Genomic DNA, 21232 nt, shown 5'->3' with positions numbered 1-21232 from the left:
TTGAACAACATTAGAAATTGACAGGATATTTAGAACGTCTTTAAACGTGTACTGCAGTATTTTTTTTTTTATTTTTTTCCTGCTTATTTTGTTTAAAGGGATAAGGAATATAATTCGTTGAGGTTTATGAGGTGATCAAATAGAGATGGTGGTAATCAAATCCAATAAAGCCCGAATTGTTTAATGATAGATTTGATCACGCCCGACTGTATTTCACCACTTAATAATATTCAGAGAAGAAATCCTTATTACATGTGTTTATATAAATTTAAGCAGTTGTGAAATATTTAAATAACAATTAATGAATTGTATTGGACGATTTATAGTGTTATCACAGATACACTGGAAAATGGAAGTATAACTTATTGAACAACTTGAAAAGTTTTGTAGTACACTGATCTCTGTCATTTTCCCTCCAACAAATGGGTTCGTACACAACCAAACTTGCACTATAAAATAAAATGATAAAATGCTAAATTAGCCGGATATGTACAAAAGATTGCGCGACATTTAAAAAATACCCCGGAATCAACCTGGTCGATCACGCCACACAACGCGGAAGGCGTAGCCAGGCTTTACACTATGCCCACATTCTTTGCAAGGTAGTACAGAGTTTTACAACAACATCGTACAACAAGAGAGACGCGGAGGTGGTATCAATGAAAGTTCTCAGATGAGCTCAGAATCTGAGAGTGTGATGGCTAACATCGGGCCGAACATTGGAGAGAGGAGGAATGTCCTTATCGCCATGGACGGGAGCGACTACGCGGAAGGAGCATTCAATTGTACGGTAACTCTCTTATCAAATATATCCCCCATTTGTATATTGTACGGTGGTTTGAATGTAACATCTTGTCAAATGATTTTAGACTGCGTAAATGCAGGTGTTTTTAATAAAAGCACTTATCTGCTGTGTATGATTCTCTAAGCATATTGTTTACGGGTTTTAGGTAGACCTTTGACATTTTTTCGAATGTGCATAGAACTGAAACGGTGTGCAGTTTCCTATATAATTAGCTGTTCCATAGAATTTTAATGACCTCTTCGGGATGATTTAAAGCTATGCACAACTTTTTTCCTTCTCTTAAACTAGATATAGTGAATGTTTACCAAGTCAATGCGACCTAGATATGGACGCACTGAGTGCAACTTAAAAAACAAACATCAGTCATGTATATTATAGGCCTACATAGAAGACGCATTCAGCATACAAAAAAAAAGGAAGATATTTTATTTAAAATTCGACTGGCCTAGTTCTTGTTACCTTGTTTTGTTTTTCTATGAATATAGTTAAAGCATGTCTTATTCATGAAGTTACAAAAATTATACACTGCATGTAAGAGCATTGTAAATTAAATGGCGAATATCATCATGGCGCTGAGGTTCATAATCATTTAAATTCGGAATTCTGTGCAATGAAATAATCAAACATTGATCTTTAAAAAATAAGAAAGGGTGATGTTTCTTTATAAATAAATGCAAAGATTAACTGAATTTTAAAAAAAAGACTATTAATGAGCTCATTAATGCATTTAATGTAACTGAGGATTGACAAAATTATTCCAAGCATAAGGTTTTCAGTAGAATTGATAAACACTTTAATTAAAAGTAAGCGCGCGTCTCCAAGTATCCAGTCGTCTTCAGAATTCAATTCCTGTCTGTCGAAGCCAATAAAAATGTCAGCTTGCGAAATGAAACTGATTGAAAATTCCAGAATACAGTCTTATACATATCCCGAAAGGATTGGAAGGCTACAGAAAATCTAAGCAGACTCTCCGTTTAATTTTATTATCTGTATTGTCTGAATAGCACACAGAGCTTGTGTGAAATTAAATTCATTTGAACTTTTTTCATTTTTATCTTTTGAACTTTAAAGCAGTTTTCTGTCGATGAACTCTATAAAATCTAATCAGAGCGATGATTTGTTTCTTGTGTTGACAAAAATTGATAAGCACCTTAATTAAATCAATTTAATTAAAATCAGATCCTCGATCCGCTCCTTATTTTTTTATTGTCGCTAATTTAAAAAAAAATAAGGAGCAGGAGAGGGGATATGATTTGAATCAGACTGCATTCTATTTCGATGCGTAGTGAGTTCGAGTTGTATACAAATATACAGTTGACGAGTTTTCATTGATCCCACGTTTTTAATGCCACTGAGGATAAGCAATACACCTCATTTCGATATCGATGAATTTTTTATAACATTGTTTTTTTTTTTTCCTTACAAATCACCAAGGGTTTTTTCATACTTCCATACATGTAGCATAACGATCGTGAGTTACAAGGGAAATTAACATTTAAAAAGATTAAGGGTATCGAAGGGCTTGGTCGTTAGAGGTATTATGTAAGCTTTTTCTCATAAATCAATCCAGAAATTGGATTATTATTTTTTTCTAAGTAAGCAATATTATAACATATATTCTGACCAAGAAACAAAAATGACGTCGCTGTATATCGGTATTGTAGAAACAGCTAGGCGTGAAAATATAGAAATCGATATTTGACGAGTCCCTTGGGCAATAAAAGGAAAAAATACATAATATATTTCCTGTATTTTAATGTAATGTACTATATGAATAGTGCTGAATTTGATCTCTTTGTTGATTGTTTTTCATCAAGAACACCAGCAGCAAATTCAGCATCAAATCTGATGGCCTAAGCGACATTAATGAGACTTAAAAATCCTCATAGAGATCATTTGACAAATATCTGAAACTGATTTGGTTAATGTTTTATAGACGGAAAATTGAGAATAGTCTGTGTTTGCTTTTATACCATTCTTCAAAAGTGGGTTCAGTTAGCATCTGGCCCGGTTAGTATTATAGAAACCTATGCGGACTCCGGGCCTTGGCTTGAGATGATGACAAAATTTCTGTTTACAATATTTTGGTTGTCCCGATAGACCAGGGAGAGAAAAAGTCACAGTAGTCTCTATAACTATTTGATTTATACCTCTTTGAAACTACATATGCACGATCATTTGACGCATCCGTATACGTAAGATTTGACTATTCCTAATATATCTTTTACTTCTATTGAATTATATAACATTTTAATACCGTTTAAAGACACACATATTATTAAGTTCTCAAGTTATTCCTTAAATATGCCATATTCGACATTCACTCATATGAATATTCGTAATAATTTTATGGCATTCAAATAGGATGGAATAAGTCCGCAAGGATATAACTATCACGATGGCATTACTGGAGATCGAGGTTCTTAATTTAGAATATTTCGAATTACTCATATTAAAGTTCTTCTCACTTTTTCATGTTGTGTTTTGAAATGCTCGCTTGATTTCGAAAAACCCCTTTTCTATGGTAAATATTGCTCTCTTCTATGGAAATAAGAATACGTGAAAACAAAGAACGCTCTACAGTTGTGTAATCAGCTAACACCTGTTTTTCATATCATATCCCTGTTTCATTTGCGATCGCACATACATGCATGTATATTCTGTGTATTTTAACAAACACAACACATTTTGAATACTAACATATAAAATGATATGGAGAAAATTAATTGAAAATATATTTGAAATGTAGTAGGACCACCGATCCACTTTTAAAAATACAAACTTTACATACTTATAATTCCTTATTATAAAAGTTGAACCCAGGGCATTGCTATATTTACCTCGTCCTGGAATAAGTCAGGTGTCAAGATTTTTTAATCTTTTTGCTTAAGTGTTACTTGAAATGCATGTATCGTGTCAAGTAGATAATAAGAGAGAGAGAGAGAGAGAGAGAGAGAGAGAGAAATCAAACTGCTTAGAATGAAGTGTGGGTGAGAACGAGTCTAAAGAATAATTTTTTTTTATTAATTTTAAAATAGTCAAATCAATCAAACGGTTTATACTCCTACAAGCCATTGGTATAGATTGTGCCATAGATAAAAAATTATCGCATCATGGCACGTTAATTTTAGCGGTATTTCATAAATGTGCATAATTCTGGGTTTACGATATCAAATACACGCTCACTAATGTAGGATTATTATAGCTGCGCCTTATGACCGAGATTCGAGTGTGGCTTTTTTTTTACCCGTGACGGATTTATCTGTTTATAACTGCGATATAAATCAACCCAGCAAGAGGAAATGTCAAATCCAGTGAAATATACATTGGTTAGCATTGCTAAACGAAGGCAATCCTTGTGCATTTGCAAAATCACGTAAGACTAATTGTACTTAAAAAAGACGTTTTTTAAAAGAATCCATGCAGCTAAATCTTATGAAGAAATCAATGGGAAAATGAAATCTGCGCTGGATATGTCTGTTAAACACGAAATCAAAAGAATATTAACTATCAGATTATTTTTATTTGCATTCTACTTGTAGGAGTTCAACTGTTCCTATTCGCATCCTCTTTTAATGAAACAGTTGTCTGTATTTTGCAAGAGATGTCGTTTTATTTGTAAAATGAACCGTTTTGGAAACCATCAATCTGCAGTGGCAAGGGTCTGGTGTAATGGCAATTAAGTAGTTGAGTCAGCTGCCAACAATCAATATAGTCACACTATACCATATAACGGGGTAAAGCGGTGACCAAGTGCTTGCTGGTCGAAAATTAAAAACACAAAACTCTCATAAGCATAAAAGGTCTTACAAACTACCATATTGAAACTAGTAACCAAGCCTCCGACCTGTATTGGCAGACAGGCTTGACTTTGTTTTATGTCTGAATGCCAGTACTGCATTTATTTTAAAACATTTTTTGAAGGAGGGGAAGATGGATTGTCTGTTTAAAATGAAGAATCGCTGAATATTATGATTTCTGAGCAATGTTTTACACAAATGGCATGGACACTCAAGAATTAGCAAAATCGATGGGATGTATAATGTATTAGTTATGGAATGCCCCGAATTCACCGGTTTTTGAAACATAGCTTTATGATCGACAATTTCTTAGAAAGATGTACATGTATTTGGAGAAAAAAAAGTAAATTCCACAAAGATCCACGAAATATGGCATCCAACTAAATCAAAGTATGACAGTCTAAAGACAGTATGTCTATTTTTAGAGAGTTACAAACGCTATCGTCTTTTTACAGGGTACATGGAACATGTCCATCGGGCAGATGAAGACCACGCCCTCCTTGTGAACATTGCAGACCACAGCCACAGCCTAACTCACGGGTGTAAGTCACGAACACAAGTATTACACAATTAACCCTGATCGGGGTATCATTAACTCAGGACGCAAGTTACATACACAAGTCACCTGACCGAGGAATCATCAACACACGGACGCAAGTCACATACACAAGTCAGCATATCACGGTATCTTATACTTTTGGGTGTAATTCACAAATACATGTCACCCTGATCATGCAGTTAAGTCTCATTGATAGCGGTAACTGCGCTACTGTGATATTGCATACATTTATATCAAGTATTGATAGACTTGTTCATATACTAAATACCCAACGATGCCAACCAATTTTGATAAAGAGTTTGCAAAGAAACCACATTGCTTATGATAAATAGTTCAATGAGTTCTCAGGGAGAGAAAATGACGTGGAATATGCCGTTAAGCAAATTAAAACCTATAGAGACAATTGCTTCTCTGACGTTTTGAAAACATCAGAGTCATTCAGAGATACTATAAGTATATTATTATTTGTTTTCCTCGGATAAGTATGAGAACCTGTCATTGAATAAAACATGCAATGTGATCGCCGTATAAATTTCTATTGTGGGCAAGTTAAAAGATTTATACTTCAATAATAGACTTTGACCCGTGCGTGCACGGGTTGACATTGCATATTATGTCGTGCTTTAACGAAATAGATACATCAAATTTGCACACCATGGTGTCATTCAGAATTCTCGGAATTTTTCATATTAAACGCACTGAGTTAGAGTTATCTCCCGTATTTTCTTTCATGAACAGAATTTATAGCAAATGTTTAATGAAAATTTACACGTATTATCGTTTTTAAGTTTATCCATGCAAATGTGATATTGTGGAAACTGGCATAAACTAAAGAGCATCCCGTGATTTAGCGTGAATTTAATGCGCATGCGCAAGATTGTAAAATCCGAAAAATTCAGACGATTTCCGGGGTTTTTAAAGGAATTTACGTTGATTGTTAATTAGCGAAGCCTGATTGATAAAAAATAAAAACAAATTGGTATTCACCAAGTCCAAATGATGTTAAAAATATATAAAACAAAAGACAGTACTCTTCCGATTTTTCGGTATTAAAGCCCAAAAACTTGAGTCTATTATTTCAATATAGTAGTATAGATGGCGGACAAAATAGCTTTTATCATTACATTTCTTACGTGCATATGTTGATATACAAATGCTTGGCAGTGGTCCTCAATAAAACGAAACACTGATTAGATTTGTTACTGACTGTCTAAGGAAATTCTAGGAAAACGACACATTTCCATAGAAAATCATTTAACAACCCCAATAAGTACAGGCAAAGTTGCAGCAATATCTCAATACATTTTATTTTCAGTTTCCACAAAGCCAGCACGATTGATGGCTTCTAAGTAGTAAATGACAGTGAATGGTTATAAAAATCATTTTTGGTCAAACGTACACTCCACAAGCAATTTACAGTGAATAAATAAATAAATCATTTGTGATATTTATCGACTAGTTGAGTTAATAGCCGGAGATCGATTTTCAGTGCTCCGTAACTGAGCCCTATTTCCGTTTTTGTCATCAAGTGTAGCCAAAGCATAACAATTATCTCGTCGTTATATTAATTATTTGGATGTTAAGACCGAAGCGACGGACATGGCCGATTCCTTTTTCTTGTAACCTTTTATTGCACCCATTGCGACGGGAAATTATTTGGTCCTGTACATGTAGGTTTATAATATCCCCATTCCCAGCCCATTTCATCTTTCAATTACTAGTTTCCTCATTTTTCAATTGGAAACATTCACTCGAAATTCTATACCCATCCCTAGATAAATCGTACAGCATTGTCTCTGCATCAGATGAAACCTGTTTTGAAAAATTGTGATACCGTACATGTATTTTTCATCTCTACTAGAAAATTACTATTAAAACTACAAATTTACGAGATGTCGCCTGATGTTTTATGAAAATGCGCCGTATTAGATTTCATATAGATTTTTATACCAAGCATTTTATAGATTTTTCCTGATACATTTCTATCGTTTTAACGCTACACCAGCAATTTGAGTTTCATTTTGTCCACATCAAGAGGTCATTGAAACAGAAACCAAGCTGCAGAGCTTACCAAAATAAGAAAAAAATAAAATAAAACCAAAGCTGACAGAGATGTATTTCTCATTAAAAAGGCCATTGTGGAAAAGAAGAATGTTAATCTTCCCGTTCGACAGGTCCATTAAGCCCCAGAAAAGCATTATCTTTGATCTTAATGAAACCATCCTTTTATAAGGAATCACTCATACGATGGCTTCAATTAATTAATCATATGATTTCAGCTGCCTGGATGTCTGCTGATCCGAAATTAGTTGAGCATGCCATTCGTGAAGAGGAAAAGAAAGCAAAAGAAATGGAGAAAAAGCTGGAGGGATATCTTGTAGAGACTGGCGTAAGGCGTCAATATTTCATGTTTTACCTGTCTCTAGTCCTACAAATACAAGTGCAATTTTAACATGGCCTTGGACTTTAGATAGGATGTAATAATCTATTTCTTGCATGAAACAAGTCAAAACTGACGCTGGTTTCAATTGAGATATGTACAGACTACGTAGTATTAGCTTAAAAGCAAGATATATATCTATATTATATATATATCTATATATATATTAATTTCAAAAAGCAATGCCCGAGTGGCAAACAATGAAATAAACAGGCTTACGTCACATTGCTGTTTAACACAACTACCAAAAGTCCAAGCTCTTGTTACAATAGCTTTATTTCCATTCCCTATATCTCTGTAGCACTACTTGAAAAGGAATATTTTTCTTATTAGACGCCCACTGAGTATAACTCTGCATATACTCAGTACCACTTAACATACATCATTATGTTATTTCAATATACGGTATCACATACTATAAGCGGCTTGAATTCTGCAGAAACAATTTTAAGCGCCACTTGTTTACGTTCTTATAAATACATACATTTCATGTTTGCGTTACATAGATAGAGGGACAAGTCATCATTACAAAGGGGGATCCAGGACCTACTTTAATCAAACTAGCGGATGAATTCAACGCTGCCTACATAGTTACAGGAACCAGGGGTCACGGGAAAATAAGACGGACTATTTTAGGAAGCGTTAGTGATTATGTGATGCATCATTCCCATGTGCCTGTTCTCATTTATAGGAGTTAGGTTCATCCTTCCTACGCAACTAAGAACGAAGCCATGCAGCTCAACAAGATGATGGAATAACACCGATTGACCAATAAAGCAGAATAAAATTCAATCATAAAGGAGTTGATTTCTGAATAGAAACAATAGTAAGACTTATTAACCCTAGGCACTTCGAGGGATTTGCTTGGGATATTCACTTTTTTTAATGATCGTATAACCATTCCACAATCTTATGAAGCATAATGTAGTTATTTCAACGTGAAAATAGAACTATATATCTGTGAAATAAGTCAGTGTTTATAGTCTTTGTTTGTTTGCTTTTTTACGGTCTGTGTATGTTTGTTTGCCGGACTAAAAGCTTTAGCTCTAGGCTTGATTAGTTCAAGTTTCATATGCATGCATGAGTAACAAACTCGGGACATAAATACCCCGACATTTGCTAAATGCAAATTTGATTTTTTGATGTTGTATTACCGATTGTTCAAGTAAAATTTTACGCAAATATTTTTTTTGCTTATAAAACTTGTTTAAATTCGCAAAATAAATTTTGCAATATATATTTTGTATATTCAACAATATAATGTTTTGTATTTTAGATAAATTAATAAACTTTTATATAAATTTTTTATTTGTTCCCCGAGTCATTACTAGACCACAGAAACCTGACGTTATATTTACCCTCTACCTAATAATACACCCTAGTGTAGTTTAAATTTGAGGGTATATATTTTATTATTAGGAAATCCCGATGATCTAACGCTATATACGTTTTCGTGTGCTGTCAATCGTTCGTAACGTGTAAATAGATACATTTCCAGTTTTTTTTTTCCAGAAATCAATTTAACTACTCCAGTTTTATTTTGATCTTTCAATTTTGTGTACATAGTTAGATGTGTGGAAATCAAAAACTTGCTCAAGAAGTCACTTATCTTTTTAAAACATTTCCATTTCCATTCTAGTCTAAAACACAAACCACACTTTAGATACTGCCTCAATCTATTTACAGTATGGGAAGTTATCGTGTTTGCAAACACTGTAACAGCAGTTCTCTGTCAAGGTCACTATAGGGATATCATAATAGCATATCAACGAAATGTAACCATGTATATTTGTAGCCATATATGTATTTGGAGAGATGTGTGAAGAAACAGGGGTTAGTCCTGCATTTGTCTTGATATTTACTAAACAATAACAAATAAACCGGTATTAGGCAGCGAAGATGAAAAGAGTTGTAATAATTGAATAATTGATAATATTTCATTAAGATAACTTGACTTATTAATTGCTCTCCGTACGTGTTCATTCGTTCGTTCCTTTTCCGTCTTTATGAGACTTTTACTCTAATAACTAACAAAGCGATTCAGACTGAACCTCTCACAGAAGCCAAACAGAGAAATTCACGATAACTCGATCAAATTGGAACAATACATCTTAATATTGTTTTTCAGTTTCCCCATAGGGCTTATAGTTTGGGAAAACACTAAATCATAGTTTTACTCCTGGGAACAGCATTAATTCATAGGTATCATAAGGAAAAGAGAATTTACCAAAATTGATTTTATTAGAGGAAGACTATATTTGTTCATTATTTTATCCGTCTCATGTATCTGTGCATTAATGTTATCGTATGAGTCAAACATTTGTGAAGAATATAAGTATATAAGTGTAATAAGACTTTATAACATACATTTTTAACATTGCTAGATGCTCCGTATAATTTTTGATTAAATAGTCATAGTCTACAACAAATTTAAACTGTCTTTCATACATTTTATCAAGAATTGTGCAATAAGATAAAAATGTAGAGAGACATTGGATATATATGGCTATGCATATGCCTATTTGCTAAAAGCATGCATTACATAAGATGTGGAAATGTCAGCGGTAAGTGTCGAATGCCAAACAAAAGTGAAGGCTTGAAGCCTCCTACATGTAACAGTACCATTCCATCCCAATGAAATTGATACGTATTATAAAATGTTTTGTACAATCAAGGTGGGTGTCCAAGGACAATAATACAAAAATCACAGAAAACACTCCACATGGAGGCAACATCATCTTACATATAACTGATAGATTTGGCGCCAACGTGATGGTAATTCTTACAACGTAAAACAATTAATTCATATTAATTATAGATGAAGGTCACATTTAGTACAATCCTATTGAAAAGTTTTGTTCTAATATCGATTTATATCGATCATGGTATACAAAGAAAGAGAGAGAAAAAAAAAGAAAAATCTGGAAGACTGGAGGATGAAAAGGACCACTTGCCCTTTGAATATTTAATAAACAAATTATATTTACTTCCACAACATGAGCAAATGCTAGCCTTGGTGGAATCACTTTCCTGATTATAGTTGCAATTAGGTATCTAAAGGCTTGAACACTGTGGACGATTGCTTCCTAACACTGCGTTGGTTATTGATGGAACGTGTTTCTCCTGTTAATTATTCATATTACTGAGTTTACAGATAACATCCAATGAGAAACAGCCTTGTACAAAGTAAACACAGGGGATTGATCGGCTGGCCTACAGGTTGTTCACATAGTAACTGTTGGGATGCCCTCTTTTTGCACCACATGGTGAAAGGTCTATAATGTGGCTCGTCTTTGCTACAGACATCAATATGTTGCTAATCTAAAGTGGGTTTTTTTTTTAACCCTGTATGATCTAATCAGTATTTAAAATGTTTCACCTACACTGATGATCTGAAAGAAAAAAGCCTAAAAAATTCAAAGAAATATCAAACATTAAAAAATCAGCTTTTCGAAATAGTCTATTTTGTTCAGAATTTAAAAACATACGTGATATCCATTTGGAAATTTATGTACATAACAATCAGATATCTTTTTGCCATTTATTTTGCATTTGTTTAGAAAATTAATTTTTTATCAGGGTTTTATAATACATCTTGAAAGCAAAAATACTAAAAATTTTCAACATTCTACTTACATAACACTGCAAGTTGTGATCATTTTATTCAATCGATTACACAGACACAGGTTGATCTAGGAATATTGATAGTTTTAGATTTTAAAAAATCTATTGAAACTTATCATTTGAATAACAAAGAAATGTATTGTTAAAGTGTTTGTACTAATCGATGTGGTTTTTATCATCGTAGCCCAGTGGTAAAAGTATCGGCTTGTGAATAGCATATAATGGGTTCGTTGAATTGTAAAAACCATACTTTCTCATAAAATTGCATATTTTTGCCTACTTGACATGTATACCTCTAATGCATCATGCTATCAACTATTTACTACCTAATTTTCTGCTGATATGAGTTACTACTTCAAGGTGCAGTAAAACTTTTCATTTAAACTTTAAAATACTTTTTCAATACATGCTATTAGAACCCTGTGTTAACTCCAGAGCCCAATAGATTTTTTGCTCCTTATAACCATTTACTCTTTTTATGTTTTGCAATATATATTTTTCACATAGACATTCATACATTCATACATACAAAAAATATATATTAAATAGTCGAGCCGAAAAAAATTCAAAGAAATAAACATTAGAAAAATCAACTTTTCAAAGTAGTCTCTATTGTTCTGAAACTAAAAAAATACGTGACATTAAACTGGAAAGTTATGTGCATAACAATTAAATATGATTTTGCCATTTAATAGCACTTGTTTAAAGTATTAATTCTTTATCAGGGTTTATGATAATACCAAGAACTTTGAACATTCTACGTACATAACATTGCAAGTTACATGTACAATGATATTATTCAATGAATTACACAGGCACAGGATGATCCAATATTGATAGTTTTTAGATTGCATAAAAATACATTATCTTTTTTTAACACCATAGTCTGTGCAATAGATGTCATTAGTTTAAAAATCATTGTTTCTTATTACCATTTACTTTTCTTTTAATAATTTGCAATTTATAATTTTTCACATAAACAATTTACAGTGGGAAAATATTTTTCACAAACCAATCTTTTATCAAATATTTTTATTTCAGATAATTTTTAAAATTTTATATTTCATTTAGCATAATAAACCAGATAAAAGTGGAGGCTTGTTTTCTTTGGTAAAAGAAAAAATTGAATTGTTTTTCATGTAAAATTTGGATATTTACTGACATGTCTAGAGGAGGACAGTCTCCAAAATTAACATCTGATGTACTTACTTTTTCTGCTCAATGATAAGAATATGAAAATAATTTTTATAATTGCTTCAATTACGATCTTTTTTCCAAATGCAACCTCCATCAAGAATGGGGTTAAATATTTCTCCGATTTTTGCTTTCCATTGTACACTGAATTAATAGGTTAAATTTGTTCCTAGTTTGACAAACTTACTACAATTGACTAGCAATAGACAGCAACATGCAGGCAACGACAGATAGCTATAGTTTTCTAAATACCTTAGCGATGCTTGGAAAACAAAAAATATGATTTTTAACACTGAACAATATGTAAAATATGAATATAATCAGTATCTTCGATATCAAAACCATGAATTACTGTATTCATAAATTAAAGATTAAAGGGTATTGAAACACAGAATTAACCACATCGGCCCGTTGCTTCAATTTTTTTATTATTTCCTTGCTCTATAAAACTTTGTCCACGTTATGCAAGGTTGAAAATAGAGCAATGGGAAAATATTGAAATCTTACAAAATCCAAAATTGAAAATAAATCACACAAGGATATATTTTGTCTATATCTTTTAAGGAAGACTCATGACTTACACCATCTGTGGTAGCGATTTATATTCAGTGTATACATTGCAAGCAAGAATTAAGGGGGAAAAGCACGGACTGATTCATATCTTGTAAAGCTACAGCTGGTACATATTAACAGAAATAAAAAGTGTTGTTTATAGTTCCACCGGTGACAACCAAAGAGAATATAAATCAATAATGTTGAAATTGTAAAAAAATCAATTAATCAAATAATGTTCTTGTTGTGTGTTTACACAACAGTGGTAACATTTTTTTTTTTTTATAAATACTGTAATGAAATGCTTACATTTAATAACTCAATTCCATACAACCCTTGATAATTTAATTCCTCGTCATTTGCTGCATACAAGTTTGACTGCAAATTTCTTCGCTGGCAGGTTAGATTCGTTTTTTCTCTCACCTTAATCGTGAGAATCAAGGTATCGGGCCCTTGAAGGACTATGAAATTACACAAGATGTTTTCAAGTGAATATCTTACAACAAAAATAATTTTATATTAAATGTAAAGAGAATTCAATTTAATTTTATTTGGGTATCAGCGTAAAGAAGTTGCAAAATTATATGCAATGGAGTTCATTTACATTTTTATTTTAGTAAGGGTCCATAAAAACATCTATAACGTTCATACTTATTTATTTTAAAAAAAGAAGAAGAAAACAAAAAGGATTTTTCTTGATCCCTGTACACATATCTTATGATCTTTCAAAAGATATCAGCACACAGGTAAATATTGTTTACAACAAATATTTTAAAGATACTATCAACTTATATTTTGAATTTTGCATACGTGAAGAAAACATTTACTTGTGAACATCATTCATTTATTCTCTCTTTACACCAAAATTAGTCTAATTCTGTACATTCATCAATGAGAATTGCTTGCATTTTCCAAATAAACATCCATAATCATTTTGTGACCACACATTTGTAAAACCAAGAGAAATAACCCCTCCCAATGAAACGATGTGCTATTTTTTATGTAAAGTTATCTATTTGAATTGAGTTATTGAACATGGCTTTTTTGTACACACTTATCAATAGAAAATACAATAAGTAGCAACATCTATAGGAAACAAATTTTAATACTGCAAAAGTGCAAACTCTCTTTTTCCCTCTGTCATGATTAGTTTTGTTGGTAATTTGAATTAGCCTCTGAGACAACAATCTTCATATGATTAATACATTTACTTAAAACACATTAGAAATGCACTCGAATTGAAATGCCAATTAACATTCAAGTTGCAATATATAGCACATCTATAAAACATTCATATATATTATTTAACACTAACAATGATCAAAGATATGAATTTAACTATCACGAGAAATATTTTATTGAACATAGTTTTATACCTTGTTTGTAATGTGTCAGCTAAGATAAGAGGTAACGTACTCATCACCACGTTGTGTTAGGGGATCCGTCTTCAATTTCTTTTTTAAAAATATGAAGGTTGTAATAGCCATTGACGGAAGCAAGTTTTCTAAGGAAGCTTTGCAATGTGAGTATAATTGGAACTCAGTTATTTATTAACCTAATTAAATTTGTAAAAAATAAAAAGTTCGTAAAAGGTTTTTCTTAATATATAGATGAATATTCTTCATACTTGTCTTTGAAAGTAAAATTATAAGATGTGAACCATAAACATTGACATATAATCGTGTGAACATTCTTCAAATATGTTAAGAAAATCTCTTTCTCTTTTGTAGGGTACTTGAAAAATGTACACAAGACAGACAACAAAGTGATATTGGTCCATGTCACGGACCATCTTCATAATTTTGCCTACAACAGCAAGTACAATTCATTCTAATTTATAACATATTTGTTTTAGGAGATGAGCTTAATTGACGTATTTGAAATTTAAAAGAAAAATGACCTGGACAAAAAAGTTTAATCTAGGTTTTATTTGTAGCATTTTATCTTTTGCTTTGTATAACATTATCACTTCTCTAGTTAAAGGTTATCAAGGTTTGCTGCACCACGGTGATACGCAGAACAAATCAACATCGTACTCAATTTTATCAAATATTAGTATACACGAGTTATTCATTGGCTACCAACAAATCGAATTTGTTGTTTGCTATCTCCCTAGCATTAATTTTGTTTCTTTGTGGCTCCTATTACAAATAATCTGATAATTCGGGTAAAATTAAGAGACATTTTTGCTTACGTTTAAACCAAAAATTGTATAAATCCAACTAAATTTTTTAAAAGTGTTTAGTTTTCTCAGCTCTTTGTTATTATGTTGCTGTTGTTTTTTAACAGAATCTGAATTTACTAAATTAGGAAAGTGTATGTAGGGAAAGGGCTAAAATAGGCTGTGCATGCTGCCTAATCCCATTTGATATATTGAGTAAAATATTGTTTAAATTAAAAAAGTCTTTAAAAAGTTTCATTTCTTTGTAACATCAGTCCAAGAATTTGGAAAGTTTTGGTTCATTTTTTGTGTGTGATAATTCTAATATTGTAATACCATATCTTGTTGGTTTTTACATTAGAAGACAATAATTTAAAAAGTTGAATCAGAAGAGGAAGTTGAAATAAATCCTTACTATTATAAAAACTAAACATGTTTTGGCGTTTACTGTATTGTTCGTTTGTGAAGACAATAATGATTATCAGTCAATGACATATAACAGAGAAATTGGCCATTTTTGTAAAAGCTATTTGTTGATTATCGTTATCAAAATTTGTTATTTTAATCATTTGTACCTCTTTTGAACCTGACACAGGGCGAATTAGGTTTTCAGAACTTGTGCACAATCCCATTTTGTAAAAGTTTGCAATAAAATGTGCTCAAATTACCTCTTTCGTAGCGTCAATAATACCAGGTGATCCCGAATTAATTCAATTAGCGTACCAGGAAGAGGAACATAAAGCCAAAGCAATAATGGATGAAATGAATGACTTCATCAGCAAAAATCAGGCAAGTAAAATAAATATTTATCGCTCTGTTGCTAAATGTCAATAGAACAATGAAAAAAGTTGACATTTTGAAATGCTCAAGACACTATCGTTTCTAAAGGGATTTTTACTTGTTGCTAGGTTGATGGTGAGGTTGTGCGAGTGTTCGGTCATCCTGGACATCAAATCGTTAAAAAAGCTCACGACGTTGAGGCCGACTTAGTTTTGACCGGAAGTCGTGGCCTAGGAACCATCAGGCGTACTGTTTTAGGAAGTGTCAGTGATTACGTCATCCATCATTCCAACGTCCCAGTTATTGTTTGCCAACATCAGTAGTTTTCATGAACCTCCAGACTTTAAAATAAATAAAGAAAATATTTATTATATTTTTTCTTTGGTGATATACAAGTAATTTGAAACTGTTGTTTTTTGTTCCTTAAACAAATAAAGAATATACTTGAATATACTAATAATTGTTAATACTTTTATTCTTAATTGAATTGTCAACTACAATTTTATTGTGGTCTTTCCTAGAAACATATGCTTTGCTCTGAGTTTTACATCTCAAAACAATAAAAATAATAATTCATGTTCAGTTTATTCTCTCAAATCAATTGTTGGTACAAGGGAAAAATAAATACAAGATTAACATAAATAAAATTCGTCAGAAGAATACATACATGGTCATGCAGAAAAAAGATAGTAAATATGGACGTATAACAGACATCAAATTTAGTTATCACTATGAGGAACAAGTTCAACTGACCCCTAATACGATATCACTGCTAAAGTCCTCACTGTTCAACCATATTTGCTGGCAGACAACGGTTAGGTCTCTTGATAAACTGAACTGTATGCTTGTTTTATTATATTCCCTATTATCTATGAAAAACAACGGTATTTTAAATCATATTCTAGATTAATGTTTTAGATGATGCAATGAATCTTCAGGTTACATTTATAGAGTTATTTTCATTTTTTCAATATAATTATATGATCATCGACTTTGACAATACCAAAATACACTTGACAGATCAAAACAGAAAATGAATTTGATTTGTCTGGTCAGATTTGCTCTTCATCGTCATGCTATGATCTTTGTTATAGTTTGAGTTTCTGAACCTCATAGGGTTATCGTAAGTAGATAGAAATAATGAGGAGGACTCACGAGCTTTCACGGCTAGGTCATTTATCTTTGCATACATTTGTGAAACGCAGCATAAAATCATTACGCAGAAAAAAAATCAGTACACATCAGTGTGTGAAAAGATTGCATATTTGCGTATAACGAATGACAATCTAAGGTATCGACTGACTGCTTCCACGACTAAAATGAAAGTTCTCCTGGCAAATGATGGCAGCAAAATCGCCAAAGACGCTTTGGAATGTAAGTCTATACAAAACTCTCGGTTATTTTCTTTCAAAGTGGTGCAAACAAACTTCACGACCTATTTCACACAGGGTACCTACAGAACCTTCATAGGGACGACAACAGACTATACATAGTACACGTTGTCGACAGTCGGTACGGGTTTGAAAACAAAGGTGAGTTAAAGTTCTTCTCTATAAATAAACTGCATAAATATTTTAGCAATGACAAGCTAACGTCAAGTTCTAACGTATTTAAATCAATGTAAAGCCGACGGTAATGAACCTCTAGATGTTTAATGGTTTTGTCGCATAAAAAAATCTTTAAAAATTCATAACTGCTACTGTACTCTGTCTTATCATGACATTATAATACAAATGGATTAAACTAAAGGCAACTTCAAAGTTTGCAGATAACCAAGTCCATTTTATACTATACATGTACCTTTTTATAAAATTGCATATAATTAGTAAAAGCGTGACATGAGCATCTTCAAACTATTCAAATATAACTATATGTATGATGTTCCAGAGGTCAAGTACTTCAACTGATTGTTCTTATTCCTCTCTGTTTCGCATGAATCAAACAAAACAGTATACATAACTTATTTACGAATCTTTTCATAAACTGCTCTGTAAATTCATCTGCATGAAATCTTACAAAGTAATCACTTTTGGTCTGTTTTTATAACAACACTACAGACCCTGTAGTACCCGGAGATCAACACTTCTTTGTTTTGGTCCACAATGAGAAAGAAGACAAAGCAAAGACGCTCTCTGCTGAAATGGAGACCTTTTTAAAAGACAGTAAAGTAAGACTCTAATATTTTGGTTAATAAAAACATGACATATGCTGGACTTTACAAAAGATACCGAACTTTACAAAAGAATAATATCGTTCACCAAAATGCATAATTTGTGCAAAAATATTTGTTCAAAAAACCATTTCAATCATTATGGGTAGATTCTTCTACGTGTATCATTTAGTAGATTGAAGCAATTTTTAGCTGATGCATAAAATGTTTTCAATAATGTCGTTGTTGATCGTAAAAAAGTCTGGTTTTGAAAAAAATGGTCACAAATTAATTCCGCAAAAGATAAAAAAGTCGGCTTATTTCTCTGCCAAATATAATGAAACAGTATCAAGCTATTTTTTGCTGTCATTTTTGTCCACAACAGAAAGTTAGTTTCCGCCCTACAGGAGTACGCAAGTAAGATTCTTTAAAAATATAATTCAAAAAAGTGACATTTGGGACAACGTTTATTTCTTTTGAAGATAAGCGGAGAGGTAAACATTTTGTATGGTGATGCAGGTGAAGAAATTGTGAAAAGAGCCTCCGAGGTCGACGCATGCCTCGTGGTCACTGGCACCAGGGGAATGGGCGTCATCAGACGGACGGTATTAGGAAGCGTCAGCCAGTATGTCCTACCCTGTAGCAATCTACACTGACAAATGTTTCAAGGGAAAAAAGTGATAACACCTGAAATGCCGAAGTGTATATCTAGTGTGTATATTTTGTCTTCATACAAGTATATATGTCTGTTGGTGATATTTCTTTTTTGAAAGTTTCATTTTTTGACAACTTAGACTCTTTTGAACGCAATTTGAAAATACAGATCAGTTAATATCTGTCTTCTCTTTCCTTTAAACCCAGTTAGACAAAACATTCTTTCGCTTTGTGTTTCTATTTTCTCCTCCCCTTCCTCTTTTCTCCTCTTGTAGTCTCCATTGAAGTCATAGAGCCAATGCCCTATACATGTGTAATTCAAAATTTGATTTACGAACTCTCCATGTACACATCTTGCATGCCTTACTTGGCAGCTTTGTGATTTTTTGTGATTGATGTTAATATTGCCTGGTTTCCGTAATAATCCTTGTGGTCCATCCTCTTCCTTAACACATCTCTGACTACGTTATCAACTACTTTTTTAAAATCAATGCAATTTGTGTAAAGTGAACCGTTCTATTACAACACGCAAGAAAGCCATTTAATCCATATTTGTCAGACCCTGCTTTGTGTCTGCCCTTTTCATCTCCTGCATCTCCTACGTTTCAAATCAAACATTGGGGAGCGAAATTTATTAGAAGTCTGAACTTGTCATGTATTATCCAAAACAATATTTCTGTTTTTGAAGACTGCGATTTAATCAAGTTGATATGCAGCGATATTCTGTGTTTGTTTCCTCTGGACATGCCAAACTTTTACTTGTTTCTTCTGTTTTAAACATTGTCGCCTTTCAGTTGGAAATTTATATTGTCGACAGTCAAAATATATTTTGAACACGTACCATTTATACTTCAAGCAGTTCTAAATAAATGCTTCTATTGAAGTTTCTTTGATTCCTGGTGTCTTGAAGTGTTATGACAAAATAAAAATTTTCAGTTGTTACCAAATATTAACATTGTACCAAAAAAATTATATTGTATGCAGGGAAATATTTGCCCCGTTTTATTTTCGCTGTTTTTCCCTCGTTGTCAGCAGGAGAATTTAAGATTGGACATATTTCACTGTATCAAATTATCTTCCCTTTAAACTCAATTGAATTGGGATAAATTCAAGACGGAATTGAGACGTTTTCTACTGTAGGAGGACGTCAATAACACGGGCTGAAAATAACCCTGTTTCCTATTAAACGTCTTTCTGTACTAGCCGTTTTCTTTGTTTAAAGAATTAACTTCCCTCGAATCACTTACAGGGTCGCGCATTTTAACCCATAGCTAGCACAAAAACAAGTTCATTCAAATAGATAGCAATTCGCACTCTTTGGTACATGTATTTTGAAATTTCAAATTTGTTTTAAATTTTTTTTTATTGCATGAGAAAATCTGCAGAATATAATCGTGTTAAATTTTTGTTATATTTCCTAGTGAGCAAACTGGAATATTCTATATATATACTTTTGGAGATGAATGATGTTAATATTAGCACTAAATTGAGTTGAGACGGAATAACACACCTGGAAAAAGTCACTCAAGTTAACAGTAAATTATTTGATTATGAAAGTAAAGAAAACTTTAAAAAGTGTTGTTCTTTAAGAAATAATCGAATTTATTCAGGCAGTGTAAGTCGTGCAGGATAATGTGTTGATATCAAAGAGTAGTTGCCACAGCAACCAATTGATGCACTACATATATGAAAAATTGTTATCCTCGTTAGTGCTGTTATTATTAGACATAAAATAATAAAAAGTTTCAGTTGAAACTTACATGATTTCTTTCATTTGTTTAAAATTTTGAGCACACATTGTCAAACGAGATACTAATAATAAATACCCAATAACACAATTCAAACATGCATATCTAAGTTCTGACCGAATTCGATTAATACTAGAGATGAAAGAAAGTTATTACCGAATGGAAACAAATTAATGCAATGAGTGTTCATACAATGTCCCAAATTGCTGCGTTTTTCACGAGCACACTGCATCATTATTTTAAGCTCTCCCACATACACTGACTAATCGATATCGGCTCTTGTATTTTTTTCTCGTGGTGTATTGTATATTATACATTTTGATAAGTCACAGATACTTTCTATCTAGATCCGCGCGTGCCTTGTTCTGCGTATCAAAGTGTTGTTCATCAGAGGAATGTTCTGTAATAATCAACTCGTTAATAATAATTTTTTATTGTTAAACAGTAATAATAATCCTTTTGTTGAATATATGTATCATAAACGTCACATTCCTTCAAAATTTTGTAATGTAACGAAGTAATATATCTATATTGTATAATCAATAGGCAGGCACGGCATCGGGGGGGGGGGGGGGGGGGGGGGACACGGGGGGGGGGGGCTCCCCATTCCCCACTTTTTGCGCAGAATTTTTTTTTTTTAAATTTACATACAAAAAATTAAATTAACAAGGAGTCCCCCCCCCCCACTTTCATGGGGCCATGTAAAAATTGAATTGAAAATAAGGACATAAAGAGCGAAATTGAAGTTAAAGGTATACTTGTGCCC

General features: G+C 32.5%; 3 protein-coding genes across 3 annotated transcripts; all 3 read left to right on the top strand.

Moving 5' to 3' along the window:
- Positions 1-565: 565 nt before the first annotated feature.
- LOC128178115 (universal stress protein YxiE-like) lies at positions 566-8909 on the top strand. The gene is made up of 4 exons (XM_052845125.1): positions 566-785; positions 5061-5147; positions 7444-7553; positions 8111-8909. Exons 1-4 carry the CDS (start codon positions 674-676, stop codon positions 8300-8302), a joined length of 501 nt encoding a protein of 166 aa, XP_052701085.1. The 5' UTR covers positions 566-673; the 3' UTR covers positions 8303-8909.
- Positions 8910-14345: 5436 nt separating this feature from the next.
- On the top strand, positions 14346-16502 carry LOC128177845 (universal stress protein Sll1388-like). The gene is made up of 4 exons (XM_052844732.1): positions 14346-14496; positions 14705-14788; positions 15815-15924; positions 16044-16502. The coding sequence occupies exons 1-4, from the start codon at positions 14442-14444 to the stop codon at positions 16236-16238; spliced, it is 444 nt and encodes a 147-aa protein (XP_052700692.1). The 5' UTR covers positions 14346-14441; the 3' UTR covers positions 16239-16502.
- A 619-nt stretch (positions 16503-17121) lies between these two features.
- On the top strand, positions 17122-19601 carry LOC128177490 (putative universal stress protein SSP1056). Its single transcript, XM_052844209.1, has 4 exons — positions 17122-17289; positions 17364-17447; positions 17973-18082; positions 18547-19601. Exons 1-4 carry the CDS (start codon positions 17235-17237, stop codon positions 18718-18720), a joined length of 423 nt encoding a protein of 140 aa, XP_052700169.1. The 5' UTR covers positions 17122-17234; the 3' UTR covers positions 18721-19601.
- The last annotated feature ends 1631 nt before the right edge of the window (positions 19602-21232 follow it).

Source organism: Crassostrea angulata, chromosome 3 (assembly GCF_025612915.1).
Source record: "Crassostrea angulata isolate pt1a10 chromosome 3, ASM2561291v2, whole genome shotgun sequence".
Lineage (NCBI taxonomy): Eukaryota > Metazoa > Mollusca > Bivalvia > Ostreida > Ostreidae > Magallana > Magallana angulata.
The sequence above is the reverse complement of the archived record's forward strand: the minus strand, read 5'-3'. Positions and strand labels throughout refer to the sequence as shown.